Source organism: Anas platyrhynchos, chromosome 3 (genome assembly GCF_047663525.1).
Source record: "Anas platyrhynchos isolate ZD024472 breed Pekin duck chromosome 3, IASCAAS_PekinDuck_T2T, whole genome shotgun sequence".
Lineage (NCBI taxonomy): Eukaryota > Metazoa > Chordata > Aves > Anseriformes > Anatidae > Anas > Anas platyrhynchos.
Genome location: NC_092589.1, coordinates 68,965,680 through 68,987,563, shown reverse-complemented (window position 1 = coordinate 68,987,563; position 21,884 = coordinate 68,965,680). Strand labels below are relative to the sequence as shown.

The window sequence follows — 21,884 nt, the reverse complement described above, 5'->3', positions numbered from 1 at the left end:
AGGATGACTTGATAAAAGGGAGGAACTGACATTACAGCTACCGCAGCGCTGGGTGTGAGACCTTAATAATGAACTACAGATGTGAATTCCAAGTGTAACACTTCTGGTACAGGTTTCATATTACATTTACAAAAAAGCAAACACAGACACGATAGCCATGCATTTGCTGGATGACAGCAAGTGATAAAAACATGAAACTTCCCTCGTAAAAAGGCCAAATACACTTGGCTTGACTGTCAGAGATTTACAACGTTAATAATGCCATTATTAGTAAATGGCATAAACCCTTGGCACTGCTAAGGAACAAGTATCTCGCTGCGGAGACACTCAATTAACTTTCAAATGAAACGAGCGACCCTGAATTTCCCGGGTCTGGTGCTGAAGGCTAATAGAAAGCAGTCAGATTTGTAACATTAAAAACGAGTTTCGAACTTCAATTGCATTATAGCCGATTTTGCAGAAGAGCTAAACCTTATTTAGAAAAATCAAAACAGAGCTCAGTTTGAAAGCAGGCGGGAGCACATCGCCTCCAAGGTCTTCGAGTACTTCTGTCCCTGCTTTGCAGCATGCATCACAGGCAATGAAAAAAAAACAAATGAACCAACTGAAAAAAACGACCTACCGTGTCTGGTGCCTTGTTCAAAGCCAAGCACTAATCTCTGCTAAGCAGCAACTGTCAAAACTGGGTCTAAGTGTTTAGAGTTAGGCTCAGCTTCTGTATTTTTGCCTGCCATTTCCAAATGAGGAAAACGCTCACGCTGCCGGGAGCATCCGCACGCCGAGCCTGACACCGGATGCTCGCAGGCTCAGCAGCCTCGTCCTGTCCTTTCCCATGCAGTAAATCCTCCACTTCCTGCATGCACGAAACCTGCTCCTCGTAGGCAGCCCCTGCAACCAGAGGACAAACCTCACAAGCACGGGATACGGGTGCTGGGGTCTCACCTGGCTTTTCCCTGCAGCAGGTAAGGTGCAAAGCAGCAGCATCCAGCTGCCACTGCTACCCAGAGGCAGGAGAGGTTCTCAAAAATCACTCGCACAGTTTCCAGCCCCAAGAAGGGTGACTGGGGTGAGGGTGTTTTATAGGGAAAGTAAAATACTTCACTTTATACAGGAACGATTAATTTGGGAAATGAACTGATACCTGCTGGATTTTATTTGGAATTAAAAAAAAAAAAAAGAAAGACCTAGGAATTAACTTGAAAGGGTGGAAGAGGTGTGAAATACAGCGAAATAGCCCTGTTTTTTAGTAGGGACAAACATCAGCACCGATGTAGCGAAAGCAGCACAGCCACAAGAGCCCTCCGAACAAACTCCTGTTGAAGCTCTCGCCCTGAAGAAGCGGGTGTGAATCTGGCTCACCCCTTCCCCGGAGGTGGGAAACCTCAGGGCTGCTCCCGCACGCAGGGAAGGCGCTGCCAAAGCCTTAACGCGCTGCTGCTGGGAGCGAGTGGAGAGCAGCAGCCTGCGGGTGCCAGAAACGGGACCAATCACAACTTCTGCGCTGCTGAATGACACCGGGAGCCCAGCCTCTGAAACTTTTGTTATTTCTTCCCCTCAGCCGGCTCCGATTGTTCCCACCACTTGGTCGCAGACTCGGACAAGTTGCCAGATCTGCAGGCGGCTCCCGCAGGCTGCTGCCCAGCTCCCAGAGGCAGAGGTAAGCCACCTCTTTTCTTTGATGCATTTTTTTTTGATACAGGAACTCAGGCATCCCAGCTCTGCGCCACAAAGGTAATGCTGCATTTCAGGGGCAACAAAAGCAGCTGAGCTTCTCCTACCTGCTGGTGGGACCCTAACCATCCTTGGGTAGATGCTTTACACAGGCAGCATCGCAGCAAAGCGAGCAGCTTCCACCATTCTCCTCTGACCTTTGTCCCTCCTTTTAACCTGCTCAGATTTTTGCTTTAAATACCAAACCCCCCAGGAGTAACTCACTCACAGTTCTGCAGACACGTGCGTCCCCCCAGCTGCCTGTTGCACTGCCCCAGGAAGGCTGAGCTCCTTCCCCACCTAACTCAAACAGCACTTTGCTGGTGGAGCACGTTGAGAGCACCCCTCTTTGTGCTGGATGCCAAAAAAGTACCCTTAACTAAGAAATTTAAGTGGTTTACAGCAGGACTGGCACTGTAATTGTACCGTGTTACTCAGATTTCCATTCTGGCTACTGAACTCGTACAGTACGATTGCTGTGAATTCCTTTACAGGTTTCTTTTCTCCTTCTGGTCACTGTAACTGCCCATTTTGTCCTAGAATGCCTCTAATAACAAAATAATCGCTAGGATTTGTAGCATCACGAGCTGAATTTTTATTGCAGAAAGTAATCCATCTAATCCCAACTACGGGAAGTGCGTAGACAGCATGCAACCAAATACCTCAGCTTTAAAATCAGTGCGAACAATAAGGGCACAGAAACACACCGCACAAAGGATATTTTAATATTGAGATATACAATTATTTTTAAAAGGAATGCGGTTCATGGCAATGCAGGTGTACACCCTAGGAGATTTCTCCTTAGAGCTGCTGCTCCCCCCTCCACCACATAGTTAAGGTTCTGCTTCTAGAAGACAGGCAGCGCACCCACCCGTGAGGCAGGGTTTCCCTGTTACTGACCACACAACCCTCAGTTCCTTCCCCCAAAACTGACCGGCAGGCACCAGGTAAGAGCAGAGACCCGGTGCTCAGCACCCCAGGACCCATCTCTAGCAGGCGGCTACGGGAAGCACCCGGGTGCTACCACACTTGGGAAGCTGCTCCCAGTAGGCTGGAGCAGCATTTCAGCCCCTCTGTGCCTCTGAGCCAAAGCCTACAAGCAGCAAGCAGATTCTGACAGATACAGACGGTTTTTTCAAGGCAAAAGTCACTTAAAATGCATTGTCAAGTGAAGAGTTTGGATTTATTCTATCAGAGTGCCTTCCCACTAGCACCCACGCCGCATTCACACACCTATAACACCACAGCTCATGCACACACACGCACAGAAATCTCTCTGCTTGCCTCAGCTCTTCCTGGCATACACCTGTAGCTACCAAGGGTTAGACTCCCAGCCACCTCCCCCTAAATCCTATCACTGAGTTGCACTGAAGTGGGCAACAGCATGGCTCAGCTGTTCAGTTAAAGCCAAAAATTTCATGCTGGTAGCATCCCATGGTGCAGACATCCAATGCTGAGTAACAACAGCCAGCAGTCGTGACATAAGCGTGCGCTACATAGCGGGTGACAATCGCGATGAATCAGATGTGAAATACTGCATTTAGCCCGCAGCAAACAATGCCCTCCTTTTGGCACATGGGGATGAAGACAACTGTATTATTAGTGCTTTGTGAGACCAGGTTGATATATGTACCACATTTCTATTTTTAACAAATCGCATTCAATTCTTATCCTTCAAAAAGGTTAGAGACGCAGTCTTTATTGTGTAACTCAAAAATCACTAAAATCAGTTCATAATCCAGGATTTTTAGTGAATTTTTCAGCAAACAAAAATGTATGGGATACACCTACACAGGAACAAGTGTACCTTTTTATCCGCTCTAAGAATAGATTGAACTAGCAATAGAAAAGCACTCCAGCTGGGAAACAAAAAGCCCCACAGGGAAGTTACATGATGATCCCTGAACTATCAGAAACTGGAAGATTGCTTTTGCCTTCTAGAGACCAAGCCCTCTTCAGGGGACTTTCCTGGCATGGATTACTTTCCAGAACTTGAATTTACCTACTAGTTTCTTCTTTCAATCAATGCCACGTCTTTGTCCCCTGAGCTGCTAAAAAGGGTAAAAACACAAAAATACAGCTTTCAGAATCCCCTTCCACCTGTTCCTTTGTACACGTTAGATGCATTTCAATTTTCACTTCAGTTCAAATTGCACCCACCACATTTCCTAGTAACAGTAATGTCAGAGGTACCACCAGAACCCTTGAAACTACACAGCTTTAAATACTCAACATGTGCAGTGGACGAAGAAGTTAATTTCCCCATAGAAAAGTTGCTATGCAATAGGTAAATCATACTAACAGCTTAGAAAACGTGCGTGGCATTATACATCCTATTTTTAATAGGGGAGCAGATGAATGCGGAGGACTGAGGCACTCGCCCAAGGTCCCACCGTGCTGCTCTGCAGCAGAGGCAGGGAATTTAACCCAGAGCTAAAAACGAGCCAAAAGCTTGAGCTTCCAGCCTACTTTAATGGACCAACACAGAGATAAAAGTCACAGCTAGCCCTGAGGTATGTGGATAACTCCCAAAAGCAAAATGCCAGGCTTGGTATGTTTGAGTGCTCATCAGTTTAAATACTTGATATCCACACCTTTTTTGTTCTCATGGTCTTGAGCTACAGATAAAGACTCTTACTAACTGGTGATCTCACTTCGAGAATATGGAGAACGTCAAAACCAGTCCAATGAAAATTGGAAAAGGAATGGATTAGTAAGAAGGGGAAAAAACTGAATCTAAACTGTTGCTTTTAAAGTGAGAGCCTTCCCCTGTCCTCTCCTAAACACATGCAAAACACTGACACTTCAGTACAAAACAGACTTTAAAACAAAAAGGATGAGTTTGCTTTTCCTTTTACCAGCACTTCCCCAGATACACAAGCTGAATTGTTGCTACCCCATCCCAGAGCAGTTTTCCACATGTAGTTGAAAAAATGACAACATATCCCACAAGTCAGCCTCCAGCTCTCTTCAATGACTTAATGTATTCCAGCTGCAGTTTTCTACTTCCCCTCACACAATCCTTGCTCTTTTTCCACACTCCCACACTCTTCCTTTGCTCATTTTTCTACTTTCCTCCCTCGGCCTGTCATCTCCTGCACTATTTTCTGCATTTGGGCCCTCACCCATCCCCATCTCTGTTTTTGACCTCCAACCCCTTTTATGTTTTTTGTTTGTTTGTTTGTTTGTTTCCTTAACATAAAATAAATATATATATATAAGTTTTCTGTTCTCCGCAGTCAGGCTGTTGAATTGGCTAACATTTCTTCCTCGGTACAATTGCCTAGTGCAACTCTCAGCCTAGGATCAGAATGGGAACCCAAATTCTGCACCCTTACTGTAGATAAATACAAACCCAGCAGCTGGGGTAAGACCCAGTAAGTCACCTCCAGCCAGTTTCATTCCTTTTACAAGCAGAAAAAAAAAATGTACCTTTGTAAATCACTTCTGTACTTGAAAACCTGTAAGCAACTTCTGTTTTATCGACGGAAGCTTTTATTCACTGAACTAAATTGAGAATAGAGAGCCAATTCAGACGGTCTCCTCCTTCACTCCCTTCCCTACCCTCATCTTCCTCACACAGACATGGACAATTTTCAGACTTGAGATGCTCCAACTGGAGTGATTCCACACAGCCAGCGAGGAGGCATTTTACGGCAGGGTTCAAAACAAAGCAGCACAACTTGAAATAAGATATATACGTTAAGGGAGGAAGCTAGCAAAGCTGATGAGCATGCCTACACATTAACTGCAGGCACTGGGCACAGGCAGAGCTTTAACCCTCTGCTACATCTCCTCCCCGGAGGGGTCCACGCAACCCACAGACAACTGGGACAAAAGGCTCCAGATTCAACCCAGCTCACAGCGTTTCTTCACTTATTAAGATTAAGCACCATGCATATAAATCTTTAAATGTACCTCCTCTGAACACGCAATAAACCTTTCTACCTAGGGGCATCACACTGCTCATACAAACACAAATTTCTTACACCAGGAAATTTTTGGTAACGGTTCTAAACATGTCCTAGACCAAGGATCGCATTTTTTCATTGCAAAAACCTATGAGATATGCTATTGCACAATCCTACTTTTAAACAATACCTTTTCAGGGCTTAATTTGGTCGTATGGGGCAGCAACAAATCAAATATGTCAAACCTCTCCTATTCCACTGATATCACTGCTGCTTTTAGTAAACATATGACAGGAAACAGGCTGTGTCTAAAATTGCTGTGGCATTTCCAAAGCAGCCAAATTTATCCCGTGTGACTTCAATGGAGTCGATGCAGTTGCACCAGGAATGAGCGTGGCCCCCAGTTTTCACTTTGGCCCCAGATCTCCTCTCGTGGTGAAGGACACCCAGAAACATGGTTAAAAATAGCCTAATACAAACCTGGGAAACAGCCACATGCCAGCCACGATGGAAGCAGTGACTGTGGTCGGTGACTCACCCTATGGCGCTGGGTGTAGGGGATCCCCTAACAGGGAAACGTGTGGGGTGAGCCTGGGGAGCTGTGCTGGGCATAAGGCAGGCCTTTCACATCCATCAACGCTGGATTAAACACAGCTGTAGAGCCAACAGCCTCCCTTCTGGCCTTGTCACACCTGAGCACAACACTGTTTGACATTAAAAAGTCAAATGTAACTTGCCCTTTTGCTGCACTTTCCTTTCAAGCAGTGGTTTGTACACGTGTAACACTTCTTAACGTTGACCTAAAACACAGTCAGGGGCCTAAAGAGGAGAACAGCTCCTACCTGTGGCGATGCTCACCCTTCACTTCTGTGTAATTGCTTTTCAGGCTGCCCATTTTGACCTTGCCAGCCACCCAGCGGCAGCTGTGTTACTGACCCTGCTTCTGTTCACGCACACCTGAGGTGGGTGACAGCGTCATGGAGGACTAACAAGCCAGGTACGTGGTCATTACTTGAAACCCTGCACTTGTAAAGAAAAACTTGTTGAAACGGGCAGCATTTGCTTCCTTTGCTTACAGGAAAACTTCTCCCACAGATAGGCTTAGTAGGTAAGGCAACATGGAGGTGTTTTTAAAACTTCCAAACCTACACAAGCTGTTAAGAAAACCAAGTTGCTGTATTTTGACCTTCCCTGGTCCTTTCTCTACACATTTCTCTAGCCATAAAAGGTATATGCTTTAATATACACTACCCAGCCTGCCAGCTCAACTGAGCATGCCGACTACATGCTTCCCCAAAGGCAAGAGCACTTCTTGTCCCCCCCCAGCCCGGAGACATCCCCTGCCTCTCCTCACCACTGACACCTCACAAGCACGCAGGCTGTCCAACACGGCCCACAGAAATGGGCTTGGTGTGCGTATGCACAGCTCCGACCCAACCCTGCTCCACTCAAACTTAAATCAACAAAATCCCAAGCAAAATCCCTTAGTGGTGCCCCCTCTGAAAGACACTTTTTGTTTCATTTTATGGTTCTTCCATTTTAGGCACATCTAAAGACAAATCTACGGCCAACAGTGTCTCTGACTCAGTCAGGATGTCACATAATTCATGCAGCAGGACACCTAAGCAGTTGTTTTTCTTTATCTGACATACACAAACAGATAGGAAGACAGGCATCAGTATCATTTCTTGAAAGAGGGGTTGTGTATCATGATACACATGAGGGGCAAGCTCAGCTTTCAGAGCAAAGTTTGAGAGATGCATATGCCATCGTCACCTTAGGAAGTAATTTCTGACATTGCCACCACAGCTGGGAAGCCCTTTGCTGAGCAGAGCAAGCACAGGGTCAGCCCCTCGCCACACAGGGCTCACAAAGGTGTTTTACACCCCAGCTGTGTGCTGGGAGTTTTAAGCCAGCAGATACCCCCATCCATCTGCCATCACAAGGGAGACAATTTCCTTGAAATAAAACACGCTCGCTTACAGGACAAAGTTATACACAGGCTTTATTTTGTCCCTCATGGCAGCCCTCTGCCTGTGTGCTTGAACTTTGTAACGCTTGGTGCCACGTGTGGAGAAAAACATTTCAGTCCTCATTCTGCTTTGTCTGACGAGAAATATACTAAAATTCCTTGCCTCATTGATGCGTAGCTTTTGGTTACACACCGTAAAGTATTTTTACTTGGAATGGCAAGGCACTGACAAGATTTATTTCCCTCCCTTCCAAACTATGGGGCTGGGAAGCCAGATGGCCTGCACAGGCCGCGAGGCCTGGGCCTCCCGCCACGCCAGCAGGCTGTCAGGTGTGCCTCAACCAGTCCCAATGTGGGGAGAGGGGGGGAGGCCAGCCCTGGCCTTTTCACAGCCTGTGAGGGATGGGAAGGTTACCCAGGTGGTGGCTTTAGATCCCAAGTCCCACATTTCCATGGTTTCTGCTTTACAATCCATCGCCCCTGCCAAAAAGCAGGTGCTCAGTAGCCTCTGGGAGGAGAAGCACAGTACAGCACAAACCCAAACCTGCAAAACAGAATTGTCAAAATCCCAATTTAAAATAAAACCACTGTGAAGGCAACCTATTTATTTCGGGCTTCTGAGGGCTTTAAAACAATCTCCGTTTGCACTTATCAAAGCACTTTACTTCTGCGTTTCTAACTCTTCACTTTCCTGCTTTCCCAGCTCCACAAAGGCTGTCTAAAACAAAAAGAGAAGATAATAGGCACTTTGCACTGTTCCTGACAACTCCTCTTCTTTCCTGCACTCCTAAAACCTCTGATTTGTGCCCTCTGCTTTCTTGTTGCCATGGAGAAGGTCCAATACATAACCCGCTCTGCTCTGAGGAGAGCCTCAACTATTGAGGTCAACCCACAAGCACGCCAAAGGCTCCAGGAGCTCTTTGTGAATTTCTGCCTGATTTTAATTTGCCTCTTGCTGATCTGCATCATTGTGATGCTCCTCTGAAGCTCCAGCACTTCTCTGCACTGCCCGCTAGGAAAGCCACCCAAAGGGAAGAGACCTCCACCTCCAACCCCAATGCAAGGATCCTCTTGGGAGCGGGGCTAGCACTTGGACTAAAGCTGTATGCCAGCCGCAGCACTCTTCTCTTCCCACCTGCTACATGTATTAAACACACACTTCTGTGCAGAACGGTGTCTCGAGCCTGTGTTACACAGCTGTGCATGACCTAATTTACCTGTCTCGGGCCAGAGCTGTCTTTTGTGACTGGTGTAAAGCACTGCCTCTCCGGGGAGCTGGTAAGTTTCTCCAGGCTTTAGCCAGCTCTCGGTGGTTTAGCCAGTACACGCAAACAGCAACTGCATGTCTTCAGGGCTGGGTGTCTTTTAGTTTCTCTGAAAGCCCGTAAGCCACTGGGCCTATCCCAAATGCAGCCACAGCAGAGCTGCAGACACACAGATCCACAGCACAGACCGGGAGAGTTTCTGCTCTGCTTACTCCAAGACACTGCACCTCCGTGTTACCGACTGAAGGCGTTCAAATTGTTCTAGCATTTTTAGGAGAATGAGAGAAAGAGAAAAATACCTTCTAGCCCAGATTAAATTACTTCAAATGCTTTTCTCCCTATTTATGGGATCTTATATATATGTATATACACACACAATGTGGATCTGAAAAAAAGGCAACTCCATTCACAACATTTTTCACTGACGCACTTTCACTAGATAGAAACTTCCAGGTTTAAAAAACATCTGGAAGGATCTTTCACTATGTTTTTACAGGACAATTGACACTACCATACTGGTATCAACGATTTCATTTTCTGTAAGTGACATAACAATTGGCACAACTGAAAAATCAAAAATAGTTCTCCAACTTCTTAATACTTGGCTTCAGGAAAGTTTATTATGGCCTGATGCAATGTACACAGTAATTGCCTTAGTTTAAAACTACAAAAAACCTTGAGATTAGCCAATGTCATTCTAGGTGGCTTATATTTGATGCAGTAAAGCAAAAGGTTTAGGTTACCCTTACTACTGTGACTGGGGTATACCATAAAAAGCCAAGTAACATCACCATCCTCAACTGCAAACACCCCTTAGAGAAAAAACAAGCATTTTCCTACGATAAATGATACATACCATTATGCACCGGAAGGAAAGCATTGCAGAAAAATCTCTTCAGTATGTAAACCACAGTCTGAACACATAAAAGATGAAATTTCTGCTCCAGCAGTTATTGGTAATAAGCCTGAGCACACTTCCAATACTCCCACGTTGCTGGTGTTAAGCTAAATTTCTAGAAACTTTAGTTTTCAAATTTAAAGAAAGCTCAAGAACTGCAGAGGTCAGACAGACATCTATTTTCAACAGGAATCTTTCTATACTGCCCCATGCAAGCAATCTCATTGATAAATGCAAAAAAAAAAATCAAGTTTATCTTAATCTCGTATTCTGCCTTTAAGACTTAACATTGCCTACATAGAGGTTGACAATGAACAGCTGAGCAGGAAGAAAAGAAATCTTTGAAAAAAAATCTGTATTGGATGTAATGAAAGCCCAGTGGTGATGCACAGCCCAACTAGCAAGTAGATGTGCTGAGAGCAGATCACTGGAACAAGGTTAATCACTAGAGTTAGTTAATTAGTTACTGTATGAGAATTAAGGCAAGCACTGATGAAATCAGCAACACAGGCACCCCATTTCGAGTTAGTCTATCAGTATTACTGACTACAGCTGTCAATAAAAATTTCACTTTCTGTTTCACGCCTTCTGACCGCTCCCACAAATGCATGAGATTTTGGTACGCGTACTTTCCCTATTTCTACTTCTTAAGAAAGTTCACAAATATTGTACTGCTTCAGAGGGGAAAATAATAATCATCATAATAAAGTTACTTTGTTCTCCTTTTAATACTATATTTTTGTGATGGGCAGGGTTTGTAGTTTTAGATTGCTTTGGAAGTGTTTCAAGAAACTTGTACTGGAAATAATCTAACAGTTTTATAGTACTGAAAACTCCCTGAAGAGGAAAGGTGCTAAGAGTAAAATACCAATGCATACATTTTAAGAATATTTTGGAATTAGAGGTTCCACAAGCCGGTCATATACAGAAGTCAAAGCAAAGCATTGCTAAGAATAAGGCAAGCACCACACTCCATAAAAAATAGAATACCCACGTCTCTCTTATGTACCTGAAAATCCATTATTTATTTAAAAATAATAAATAGCCAATAACAAAACCAGGATATGAATAGGCTGGAAGTCCTGCAGTTATTTTTCAGCACGTACCATGAGGTTCGTTTGTGTCTTGGGTTCTATTGATACGAAAAACTGCTACCACGCTCTGCATCACCAAACGTCAGCCAAACCCAGAGATAAACCCTTCTGTACATAGTATTCTTCTTTGTATGCTTGTAAGAGCTTTGCAACTAGCATCTACTGTATTTTTATTTATTAAAATGACTGTTTGAAAATATATTAATGCATAAAATAAGATATCCAAATACAATTCAGTTTATAAGTATCCATCCTATTATCTACTTATAAATTAAAATGATGTGAAAAAGAACTAGTTATCACAAAGCTTTCTGATTCTTTATACCTCTGTCTATTCTGCTTTAGTTTTCAACAGAAATCTTGTGTATTTTGCTATGTCTAAATCGCTTACACACACTTAATTTTCACTCACCGACTAGTACATATAGTACTAGTGAATTTTATGGAAGTTTAAGCAATAAGTTCAATACTTTTATAAGCCATAATAAAAATTCCAGATTCAGCAGGTGGCTTGGATTAAGTTTTCATTTCTCTGTTCTGCTCCACCCAATGTTATGTATTTTTGCTCCTTTGTCTTACACACTGATAGTGAATAAAGAAAGCTGAACAGGCGATGTTGTAACACTCTTCTCAAAAAATAAGAAATAAAAATAAAATCAAAAAATGGTTCAGTGATTTAAATGGCAAACATCTGTGGCAGCTTTATACTGGGAAAGGTTTGGATCAGGGACAAAAAAAATACATTGGACTTAAAGATGCACCTTCTCAGCCAGGTCTTCAGCAGATGTCGATAAATCCACCTGTTTTTCCGTTTTTCCATTTTTCCATTTCAGAGTTTCAAGTTTTGTTCTGGATAGCTGGTAAGGCATTTTAAAGGGCAGCAGGAAGCTGGTACTTTACCTACACTGCTGTGCCAAAATGTGAGCATAGAGTAACACAGACATTCATTTTGAGAGTATCCTCATTCGTATCTGGAAGCAAACTAGTGTACTGTAGATCATAGCCAGACACCCACCTTTGTATGGCTATTAATAGCATCTGTCAGAATACAATTCTAAAATATTTGTGATGTCCTACAAGATCCATAGGGATCTTTTAATTAACACCAAACGTGGTCCTTCTATGCTTGACCTAGATGTTAAAATCTGAAGAAATTCTGCGTTTTGCTTACAGAAGGAGATAAGCAAAAACCTCTTGCTTGCCGAGAGGATTAAAACCAGAATATGTTTCTAAGGACTCCTTTAAAAACTGACGCTCGCCTTAGTTGGAACCCTGGTAATTAAAGTCATTAAAACAGGTCCCAGATTTATTGGAATATCTGACAATCAGTTTAGAAAAAGATGATTGCTTTATCAGCCTAGGGCTTTTTGGTTTTGAAGATAAGAATGCCAAAAGTCCCATTGTTGTATAAAATCCAGAACTATAAAACACTGCCCTCTTGTGATCTCCCCTCAGAATCCAGCTGAATATTAAAAGGAAGCTCTGGCAACATTTCAGCGTTAGGGCTCACTGGTCCTATTTGTTTCCTCCATTTTTATATACACATTTCTGTACATAAACAGGAATTGCTAAGTTATTAATTTCATCTTAAATGAGCTATTTCGTACGTGCTAGTAGAAGCACCGAGGATGCACCATCCTGTGCCAGCTCAATCTAGATTCTTAATAAGGAATTTGTAAAGCTGCAAATAACCCTACGCAGCTCGCTGTTGCCAAAACAGTACCTACCATGCGGCACGATGCCAAAGCCTAGAAGTGTAGGAAATGCTCCTCTAAACAGAGGTACGTTTTTCCCAGAAGATAAAATTTCTGTATTTAGCACTTACAAAGATCTTGGATAAGTTGTTTTTCAACAATCTTTTGCTGGAGTCTTAAATAAACCCCGATTTCCAACAGAATGACTATTCCCAGTGGGTCCTGAAAAGTTCCATGCACATGGAAAAAGTAAATAAAGAACCAAAATGTATAAAATTCACGTCCTTTCCCCATTAATCAGTTTTTCAGAAGCACAGCAGTAAAATGGAAGCTGTCATTAACTTTAAATATTTATTATTTTTTAAGGTATTTGGAAAAACAAGAAGGCCTTTGGGAACACTCAGATTCCTTTTTGGAAGGGAAAAATCTGTTTTTTGTAAACAAACAATTTTTTCTTAAGTGGCGGAAACTAAGAACAGGTAAACAGCTGAGGACACAATGGAGTTCATGTGAATCTGCACTGCTTCGAACACAGCAAGCAGCCCAAAGCTGCCACCAAGGGTCTGTTCCAAGCACACGAGGGCGGACAGATGCACATGATGGATCTTGCTCACAACAGAGGTCTCAACTTACTTCTCAATTTCCTGCTCATTGTCCTGGTTCTGGTGCTCGCATTCATCCTTGTGAAGCTGATGTGAACCCCTGTGAGGGTCCTTTTTTTTTCCCTCCAAATCCTGGTCTGGGGGTTTGGTGTGGTGTTGTGGTTTTTTTTTTTTTGAAATGATAACATAAAGACATCAAACTATCCGACCATAAATATGCCAAGACTGAAATAACTGACAGAGAAAGTGTTCATGTACCTATTTCATCAGAAAGCGAACCTGAAGTTACACAAAATTACGTCCTGCCGTTGACTAAAGAAGGTATCTAGAGCCCTGCTGAGTAGAGGAAGAAATCTAAGTGTGCATAAGCAGCTACTTCAGTTTCCTCGTTCCTACAGCTGACCTGCATTTAAAGGTCTGCAAACAATCAGCAGCCTTCAAGGCACAAAATTTCCGCAAAGGGTAAAGCGGAAATCAGATTTTTAAAATGGGGTTTCCACAGAATGCATACTTCACCAAAAATACGACAGGAAGGCAGAACGAAACACCTACACGGGGTTGACAGCACGCATCAAATTTCCTGTGGAGAGCAAAAGCGGGGATGCTGTAGATGGAAGAATGGCCATCAACTGCAGCCTGCAGCAGCTGGGAGTTAGATAAGTTCAAATATGAAAGTATAATTATCAGGGACCTCTTTTTTGACACCCATGGTTCACAGCAACACCTTACAAGCCAGAAGCCATTTGTGTTACACAGCAGTATCGAAAGAAGCAGCTGCAAAAACAGAAGAGAAGGGATGTTAGCACAGGGTGCCACACCTGTGCTCAGGAAGCCTTGAACACCTCTGTGCAGGTAAGCACTCTGTGCACCCACACAGCAGTGAGCATGCTACGTCCCCAACAGGTCAGATTTACCTCTTGTGCACAGGGCAAGCGTGCAGTGCAGGAGCCCTCAGGCTGCGTTTGACACTCCACTTGTTACCTGCCAGAGCTACCCATTGCTCGTCCTACCCCCAAGCTGCAAGGTGAGCTCCTCACGGGACCTTCGCGGGATGCTCTGCTTCGCCCACAGTCCCTGGGAAGGGCAGTGACCAACGAGAGCTCGCTTCTACTGGCATAGTTTGCCCAGAAGGTAGCTCTACACACCTAAGACATGCAGGGAGAGAAGGTGGCCAGAAGTAGATAACAGACACTACACTGGGGCCAAGCAGCCTACCGTTAGCATCTCTTTCCCAAACACGCATTGGGAACCAGGTGTACCACCAGACGTGTATTGTGCAGTCCATTTAACACCATACACGTGTGTTAGCAGTCAAAACACACATGGGACACCCATGGGATGGGGGAACAGCCAGTTTCCAGCTGCCTGCTGCCAGCAGAGCACCCCTGGTTTGGCAGCTACGCTGCTGACCCAGCACCTCCCGCAAACACTCACGGTGTGACGGAGCTGATCTACTCGTGGCCACGCTCGGGGTTTCCAGACAACTGCTGCTGAAGCTAAACCAACTGCAACCTGCAGCAGACCCGTCTGAGTTGGATCTGTGAAGAGACTTTCCAAAGGAAAAGACAATGTGCTGAGGGAAAGGCAAAGTTCACGCAGGTCCCACCACAAACAGGCCTCCACGCTGCTCTGCGTCCTCCAGCGCACGGGCACTGTGGCGTGGGGCAGCACGGACAGGCAAAATGAAGTTTTTTCTCTCGTGTGCTTTGAAGTATGTGCAATAAACATCTAAAATAGCTTCTGTAAGCTACGCATCTACAGCTTTTTTATGTCGATACAATAATATCAATTCCTGTTTGTATTTAGAGCAGAAAACTTTGCACAGCTCTATCACTGTAACCACTTTGTCATTTATTTTGGTTATCTTGAAATATTCTGCTTTTAAAAAAACAGCTGTAGAGTTATATACATGGAATATACGTTTTAACAGTTCTGTTGTTGCGTATTGTTTAGAAGGATTTCTACTGGTGCTTGACACTGATAAGAGATGGCACGAAACATAACCAATCCACAGGAATTGTTATGAAGCCCACTCTCATCTAAGGAAGAGTAGAAATGGTTTTCCCTGCAAAAAGGCAATTCACTGGTACACTCCTTGGGATCACACGCAGCTTATTTCATGGATGTTCTTCTGTACATACAAAATTCTCCTTATCTTAGGGAAACCGCTGTGACAACTGAACAGCTCAAATGAATTAAATGGGTTAGCATTGAAAAAAATAAATCATGAATTCCTTTCAAATAAAAGGACAGAGATGAGTCTACCAACTCCACCTACCACTTATTTCCAACTCAAAAATCACACACAAAGCCTGTAAGAATCTCTGCTATTAGCGTGTGGCTACCCCAAACTTCTCCCAGCCAACGATGAAAATTACAGAATCTTAAACAACTGTGGAAACATTTGCCTGAGATGACGCACAGAACTGGCAGAGTTACCAGCTAACCAACGCCAAGCCTCTTTTTGCAATCAGGCACGGTCCAAGCGTGGTTTACCATCATCTGCCAGCACTTAGCCTGAGCCCACACGTTCACTAGGAGTGGGAGCCCAGTTGTCAGACTACTGCCAACTTCACTGCAAAAGAAACAACACAAAAGCTCACAGTATTGAATTAATCCTGTTAACTATAGGTGATAATTTTTCACATTATAAAGCTTTATCTTGCTTATAAGTATGGTTTCATGGAAACATGACATGGGAAAAATGATGTTAATTTTTTTCCAGTCTTCAGACCTGTCAGGATCATAAGAACTACTTTCAAGTTCAGATTTAAGAATACAATTTTCTGTGGCAACAATGTTATTTGAAGCATGCTGTAACTTTTTCTTCCAATTAAAGTTTTAGGTAGTGTTTGCCAATCTTTAGGTATGCACGTGGTTTACTTGTTTCGAAATGACCATTGCAACTGTTGCAGCATCTCTTAATTTCTCACTGCATTAACATTTAATTCGCAGTAGCTGTTTTATATATATATATATATATATATATATATATATGTGGTATAAACAAGGCAGTGTTTTCCTCATTAAAGAAGAAACAGGAAACCAGATGCATTAAAGGAAAAAGATGCTCTTAAGCCATTTCCATCTATTCTCTCTGCTACATTCTGACACAAGTTAGCTCACCACGAGGAAACCATCCAGATGCCCCATGAACTGGAACAAAACCAGGTTCATCCTATCAGGCCCACAACACGACCAGAGTCAATAAACAGACAGAAAGCTTCTGAAACCTTCTGAAGCCTTTCTTACTGTATCATCTCCCACAGGAGACGGGCTTTAAGAAATGCATTTCTATGCACACATATGGCCTTCATGCAGCCAGATTTGTACATCCTCCCAGCTCAACAAATGGGAACCCGTCGTGCATTATAAGCATTTTCTCTCTTTAACCTATTCCTAACCATTATTTACCTTGGGCTTTTAAATACAATTTTTATAAAGTATTAGAATGGTCGTGTCTGCTGAAAGACTAAAAGATCAGCTGTACATTGAAAGTAATGACATTTATGGTGAAATAGAAATTCTGCGTGGAAGTTTTTTTTGTTTGTTTGTTTGTTTTCTGAAATGCCATTAAAATCTGTTCCTTGGAAGTGTGTAGGAGAATGGGAGAATGCTCATCTTCGAAATGTTTGCATTGAACAGTGCACATTGCCTGGAGAAAAGAGCTTTCTTACATAACTCCGTGATGTTTGGCAACAAGCACAGACCAGATCCTTCTTGAAGATTTCCTCCAGAAACCCACACACGTCACACCACAGATTAACAATGCACCTTCCCTGAGGTTTGCAGATCTACACCACCTTTTCTACTGCTGTAAATCACAGCCTGCCGTGAAGGAGTATCTCAGTAAAGTAAATGCTTTACATATGGTTTACAACTGGAAGGGGAACGGCACATGAGAGGATTTCTAATTCGGGGAGCAAAGCCTGATAGGAAACCAACAGGTAGATGCTGGGTTCAGTCACATTCAGCCTCTAAAGGAAGTGAAGAGTTTTAATTCTGACAGTCAGTAATCCTGGAACAGCTTTTAAGGGCTGTAATACATTTTGAATTGAAGCTCAACGTAAAAGAAATCTTATTTTCTAACATAAACTCTAATTCAGAATTTAGCAGGGTAGAAGGTCTCCACTTGTCTGTTATGAGCATAAGAAAACTGCCTACAAACAGATTTTTTTTTTAAGCCCAGTAGCTACTCCTGCGTGATCAGTCCTCAAAATGAACTCAGGAGTTAGCTGTAGGCTGTCCTTACTTTCTTAGTGCCAGCTGTTCTCTATACTCCCTCCACCAGCCTACCTAGAAGACACAGAGAGCTGCTCTACGTTCATCATTTAAAGCAAAGTTCATTTTGTTTTCTGTTCGTGGCAATGACAGTTTTAAAGCAGGATTACGATAAATGGCTTTTTTTTCAGTTCTCTAAAAAACACATTTCCATCAGCATACATGCTTACCTACGAACAGTGAAATACCACAAATATTACCCACTAACAGGAAAAGACAAACAGAAGAATTTTATTGAGGATTTTGTGGTGTTATTTTAATTCACCAGCTTCCTCTGGGAAAAAATAAAAATAAAAAAACAACAAACTCTTGTGCCTCCTGTTCTCTCTCTTTCCTAGGTATGTATTTCACTTAGGATGGTAAGTTTATTTATTTTCTCAGAAATAATACCATCACGGTTCCCAGGTGTGCACAGACTGCATAGTTTTGAAAAGAAAATTACTAAATACTACAAAATATCTTTGGAAAATTATTATAATTATGATGAGGTTTCTTCAAAAAAAAAAAAAGGTTATATTGTGTCAAAACAACATTCTCCTTTCCTCACCTCTTCTGTCCTCCCTCCTGGTTAGGGCTGTAAGGTCCAGGCAGAAAGGTGGCGGGTAGCAGCAGAGGACACCTGGAGGAGCCCAAAGGCTCCAGCTCTTGCCCACGTTTTATTTTTCTGTTTCATGGGGTCCTACTGACAACCCCCTCCTCTCCCCTGAGGGAATCTGACCAGCCACGTTTCAAGGCCCATCACCACAACCCCAAACCATCCCAGAGAAGTGTGTGTCAGAGCCACGGAGCTCCTCTCTGCCCATCAGTACCGTCCTGCTCCCTGCGGTCCCCCCTTGCAACTGGGAGAGGGAGAAGCAGAGAAAAGCTTCAAGGAGCTTTAAGGTCAGCTTTAAGGGCTGACCAGGAGCTGACAGCCCAGCTGAGGATGCGAGGATCCTGTCTGGATCCCGTGACACAGACTGATCCACATACAAAATCTGGATATGAAAGTAACAGGAGCAAGACAAACGCTTTTAGGTGAAACTTCAACCTAAAGCGTTACAAGCTCAAAAACCTGCCAAGCTGCCGCACCGTTTCATGAAAGCAGCCAATAAGTTAAATGATGTTTGTGCTCCCCCTATTGGCTCTGCCCTCAGAGCATGGCTCAGCATCAATTCCCGTGTGCCTTTTAACTGTGAAGATATTTTGCAGTCATAACCACAATAATACACATATTATACGCATACAGGACTTCATCTGTTCCAAACACGCAGCTTTGCCTGCAGACAAAAAGGAAACACTGCATTTCGGCACTGCTGGAGTGACGAAGCACCTGTAAGACGAACCTGGAACAATGTCATTTTGTCAGAGGAACCCCTAAGAATTAATATAAATTACCTTCAACTTTTTAAGTTAATAATAATCCAGGTCACCATTAAGAGCACAACTGAACCCTGAGAACCTCTGAATTTGTCAGTCTTTCCTTCAATGCAGAGGAAGAAACAAAATTTGAACGCAACTGTTTGAAAATGGCCTAATATATCTTCAGACTGGAGGAAACAAGTATTTTCACACACAGCTAGGTTACCCCCACCCAGACAATATCCTTTCAGGAAACATTATCTATTCTAATCTGTTTGGGAGTTTTCTGGCAAGACAATTTTACCAATGTAAGTAAACTTGAACATTTATATTTCAAATGCTGACGTACTTCACGAGCTATCTTTTCCCATTAGGTGAAGAGGTAAAAACAAAGATTGTGAATCACGTTAGAAAGTTGTATCTGCCTCTTAAAATCACATGCTCGATGTTTTCCATATAAAAAGTCCTCAAATATGACACATAAGAAACTACGTATTATTTAAATAAACCAGATTAGAGCCAATAATAGTAGTCCGCTAATTAGTTAAAAAAAAAAAAAAAAAAAAAAGGCAGTAATATCAAGCAGAATTCAGTTTTTAAGTCCTGGGCATAGTGATACTGAGTATTTGTTCTTGTGGTATGCAGATATCAGTCTTACTGCTATGTGTGCAGATGCAGCCTCTGCAAATCAATTCAGATCAAAATAGACATCCACACTTTCCCCGCTATGCTGCAACCAAAAACTCTCTTTAAGAGCTATTAAAAATATCATTTGATAAACCTCTTATTGTATCCAGACTGAGAATGAGATGCTAGTCTCATGTGGACAGGCACGTCGAATTAAATGAAATTGGAAACAGATGTGGGCAGAAAATTACTGGCAGCCAAATAACGCTGAGAAATGAGCAGCAGCAACCCCAGCCGAAGTTTAAAACAACCACCACCACCTGGGTAGGGGGACTTGTTCCCTTTCCTGTTTTATTGACATCAGCCCGACTCTGCTCCTCAGCCGCGGCGCCTGATGCCACACGATGGCAGCAAACACCAAGCTTTGGCCTTACCTGCACAGGCTGTTCGCCCCCTGGCCTCAAATCCTCCAGCGGCTGCACATGCCACGCAGCCACCCCGTAGGGCTCCTCGGCAGCCCTGCAGTCCAGGGGATTTGCCCGCAGCTGCTCTTTCAGCCACATCTGAGTCCTGACGGCCGGCTGGATGGGGGCCCCGCTCACAGCCTGCTGCCCCAGGGTGGCGTATCTCTGCCCGAAAGCTTCACAGCCGGCAGCCACGGGCTGGCTCTCGGGTAAGGCACTGTAGGCGGTCAAGTCTAAGGCGTGTCTCCTGCTTGAGGAGTCTGAAACGAAGTCATCTTTGCTGCACGTTTCAAATTTGTATTTGCAGTCCAGCAGAGAAGAGCGCTTTTTCCCCATCTCCTTGTCCTCGATTTGTAAGAGCTCCATGCTATCATGCAAACAATTTGGCCCATTTGTCCGTAATTGCGGTGACACGGCTTTGTCGCTGCTAGTCCTGGAGTCCACTGAGTGACTGCTACCGTCCTGGCTGAAGGCGTTTGGTGAGCTGAGCTTGGACAAGGAGGACCATTTCCTTACCGGTCTTGCACCCTTCATGTCAAGAGAATTGTCCAGGACATTGGGATTTCTGCCTCCTCCCGACCGGACAAAGCTTGTACTCCATTTTGAGCCGTCGGATGTGAAAGCTTCCCTGTGTTTGGAAAGTGAAGAGCTGGCATTAGACGGCATCACATGGGCAGTGGGGATGGAAACCAGTGATCGGCTGGGCTTAAACGAGGACGTACCACTTGACGTTGAATGATCTGGGGAGAAAGATTTCATCACGTCAGTACAATACAAAACCCATACTAACATCAGCACCGAGATAGCAAGACATCAAAATCCAGGTGACATGCAAAAGTAAAAGGAAATGGGTTTCTGGACAAAAAAGGGCCTTCTGAACCATTCTAGATCATGACAATGGAAACCTATTAATACGAGAGCTAATTTCCTTTTTCCAGGTGCTATCATTACAAAAAGAGAGCTGTAATATGGGGATAGCTCCAGACACAGCGATCAGGCTGTGGGCAGCAGGAAGCTGCAGGTAGGATTTCTGCCTCTCCCCACACAGCCCTAAGCAGCTTTTATGCCACAAATGGTACGGGTATCCCAGCTCAGGAGCCCCGGGTCTGGCTCCTCTTCCACTGCCCCTCTCTCCTTCTTTGAGGAGAAACAACTCACGAAATGCACTTTGCAAAATGGAAGTGCTGGAGAGAAGCCAGCTTAGTGACAACCTCTCAGACAGCACTATTCATCCCTCTTGGATTTTGCTTTTTTCAAATTACATTTCCCCAGGTGATTGGCTTTAAAAAAAAATCTGCAAAAAATTGAGTCCTTTCAGATGTTGTTATTTACAGGCCCATACAACATACCATAATTTATGCAATCTATCCCAAGCCGAAATACCAAGAACAGGAATCAGAGAGGTGATATTGAGGAGGGGACAGAAGAGCAAAGACAACCAGGGCATGGGGGAGGTCACTGAGGACTGCCTGAGGCCTCCCACAGCCTCAGCACCACACGCTCAGCATCACCTCGGGCTGTGGGCAACCAGAAATAGACACCTAATCCGCTCAGGGAGGATCAGCTCCCACCGGGTCACAGGGCTGGACCTCGACCAAGCTCATGTCACTAGTTAGGTTTAGAGCAGACCCAGAGAACAAATGTGCTCTGATTATGTGATCCTTTGGGGGTCCTTTTTGACCCAGAGCAAGACAGATATGCTCTAGTCATTTCTCTCAGCCTAACCTAGGCAAAACTTACTTCTTTAGGACCTGCCAGCTGGTGTAAGGGTAGTGTAATTATAAAAGAAGAAAAAAACACCAACCAATCACTCTAGAAGTACAGCTAGCACACTCGATTTGATGGCTACAGCAGGTTGGTATGATTTGGTGGAGGCCAGAACCCATTACTAGCTAATTGTGCACACTTCTGAGGATATACTTGATGCACCAAACCATGCCCACAGATGAGAACAGGGGTTCCCATCTTCCAATGGTGTTGGAAGACAACAGGGGTTCAACATATTCCAATGGTGTGAAAAATTTT

The 21,884-nt window shown here is 43.8% G+C and overlaps 2 protein-coding genes across 6 annotated transcripts in view; one reads left to right on the top strand and one right to left on the bottom strand.

Moving 5' to 3' along the window:
* Positions 1-21,884, bottom strand: part of CEP85L (centrosomal protein 85 like) — a 143,079-nt gene that overhangs the window by 46,027 nt on the left and 75,168 nt on the right. For 4 of the 5 annotated variants that reach the window (XM_038177762.2, XM_027453598.3, XM_038177764.2 and 1 more), the window contains exon 3: positions 19,830-20,599. In XM_038177762.2, the coding sequence (XP_038033690.1) occupies positions 19,830-20,599 (770 nt within the window). The remainder of the gene's footprint in view (positions 1-19,829; positions 20,600-21,884) is intronic. The other variant, XM_038177765.2, reaches the window with a different exon arrangement.
* Positions 1,447-11,516, top strand: PLN (phospholamban). Its single transcript, XM_021270325.4, has 3 exons — positions 1,447-1,657; positions 6,508-6,618; positions 8,297-11,516. The coding sequence occupies exon 3, from the start codon at positions 8,420-8,422 to the stop codon at positions 8,576-8,578; it is 159 nt and encodes a 52-aa protein (XP_021126000.1). The 5' UTR covers positions 1,447-1,657; positions 6,508-6,618; positions 8,297-8,419; the 3' UTR covers positions 8,579-11,516.

Coding starts and splice junctions, on each gene's coding strand:
- PLN (XM_021270325.4), top strand. CDS start 8,420: ATGGAGAAGGTCCAATACATAACCCGCTCTGCTCTGAGGAGAGCCTCA.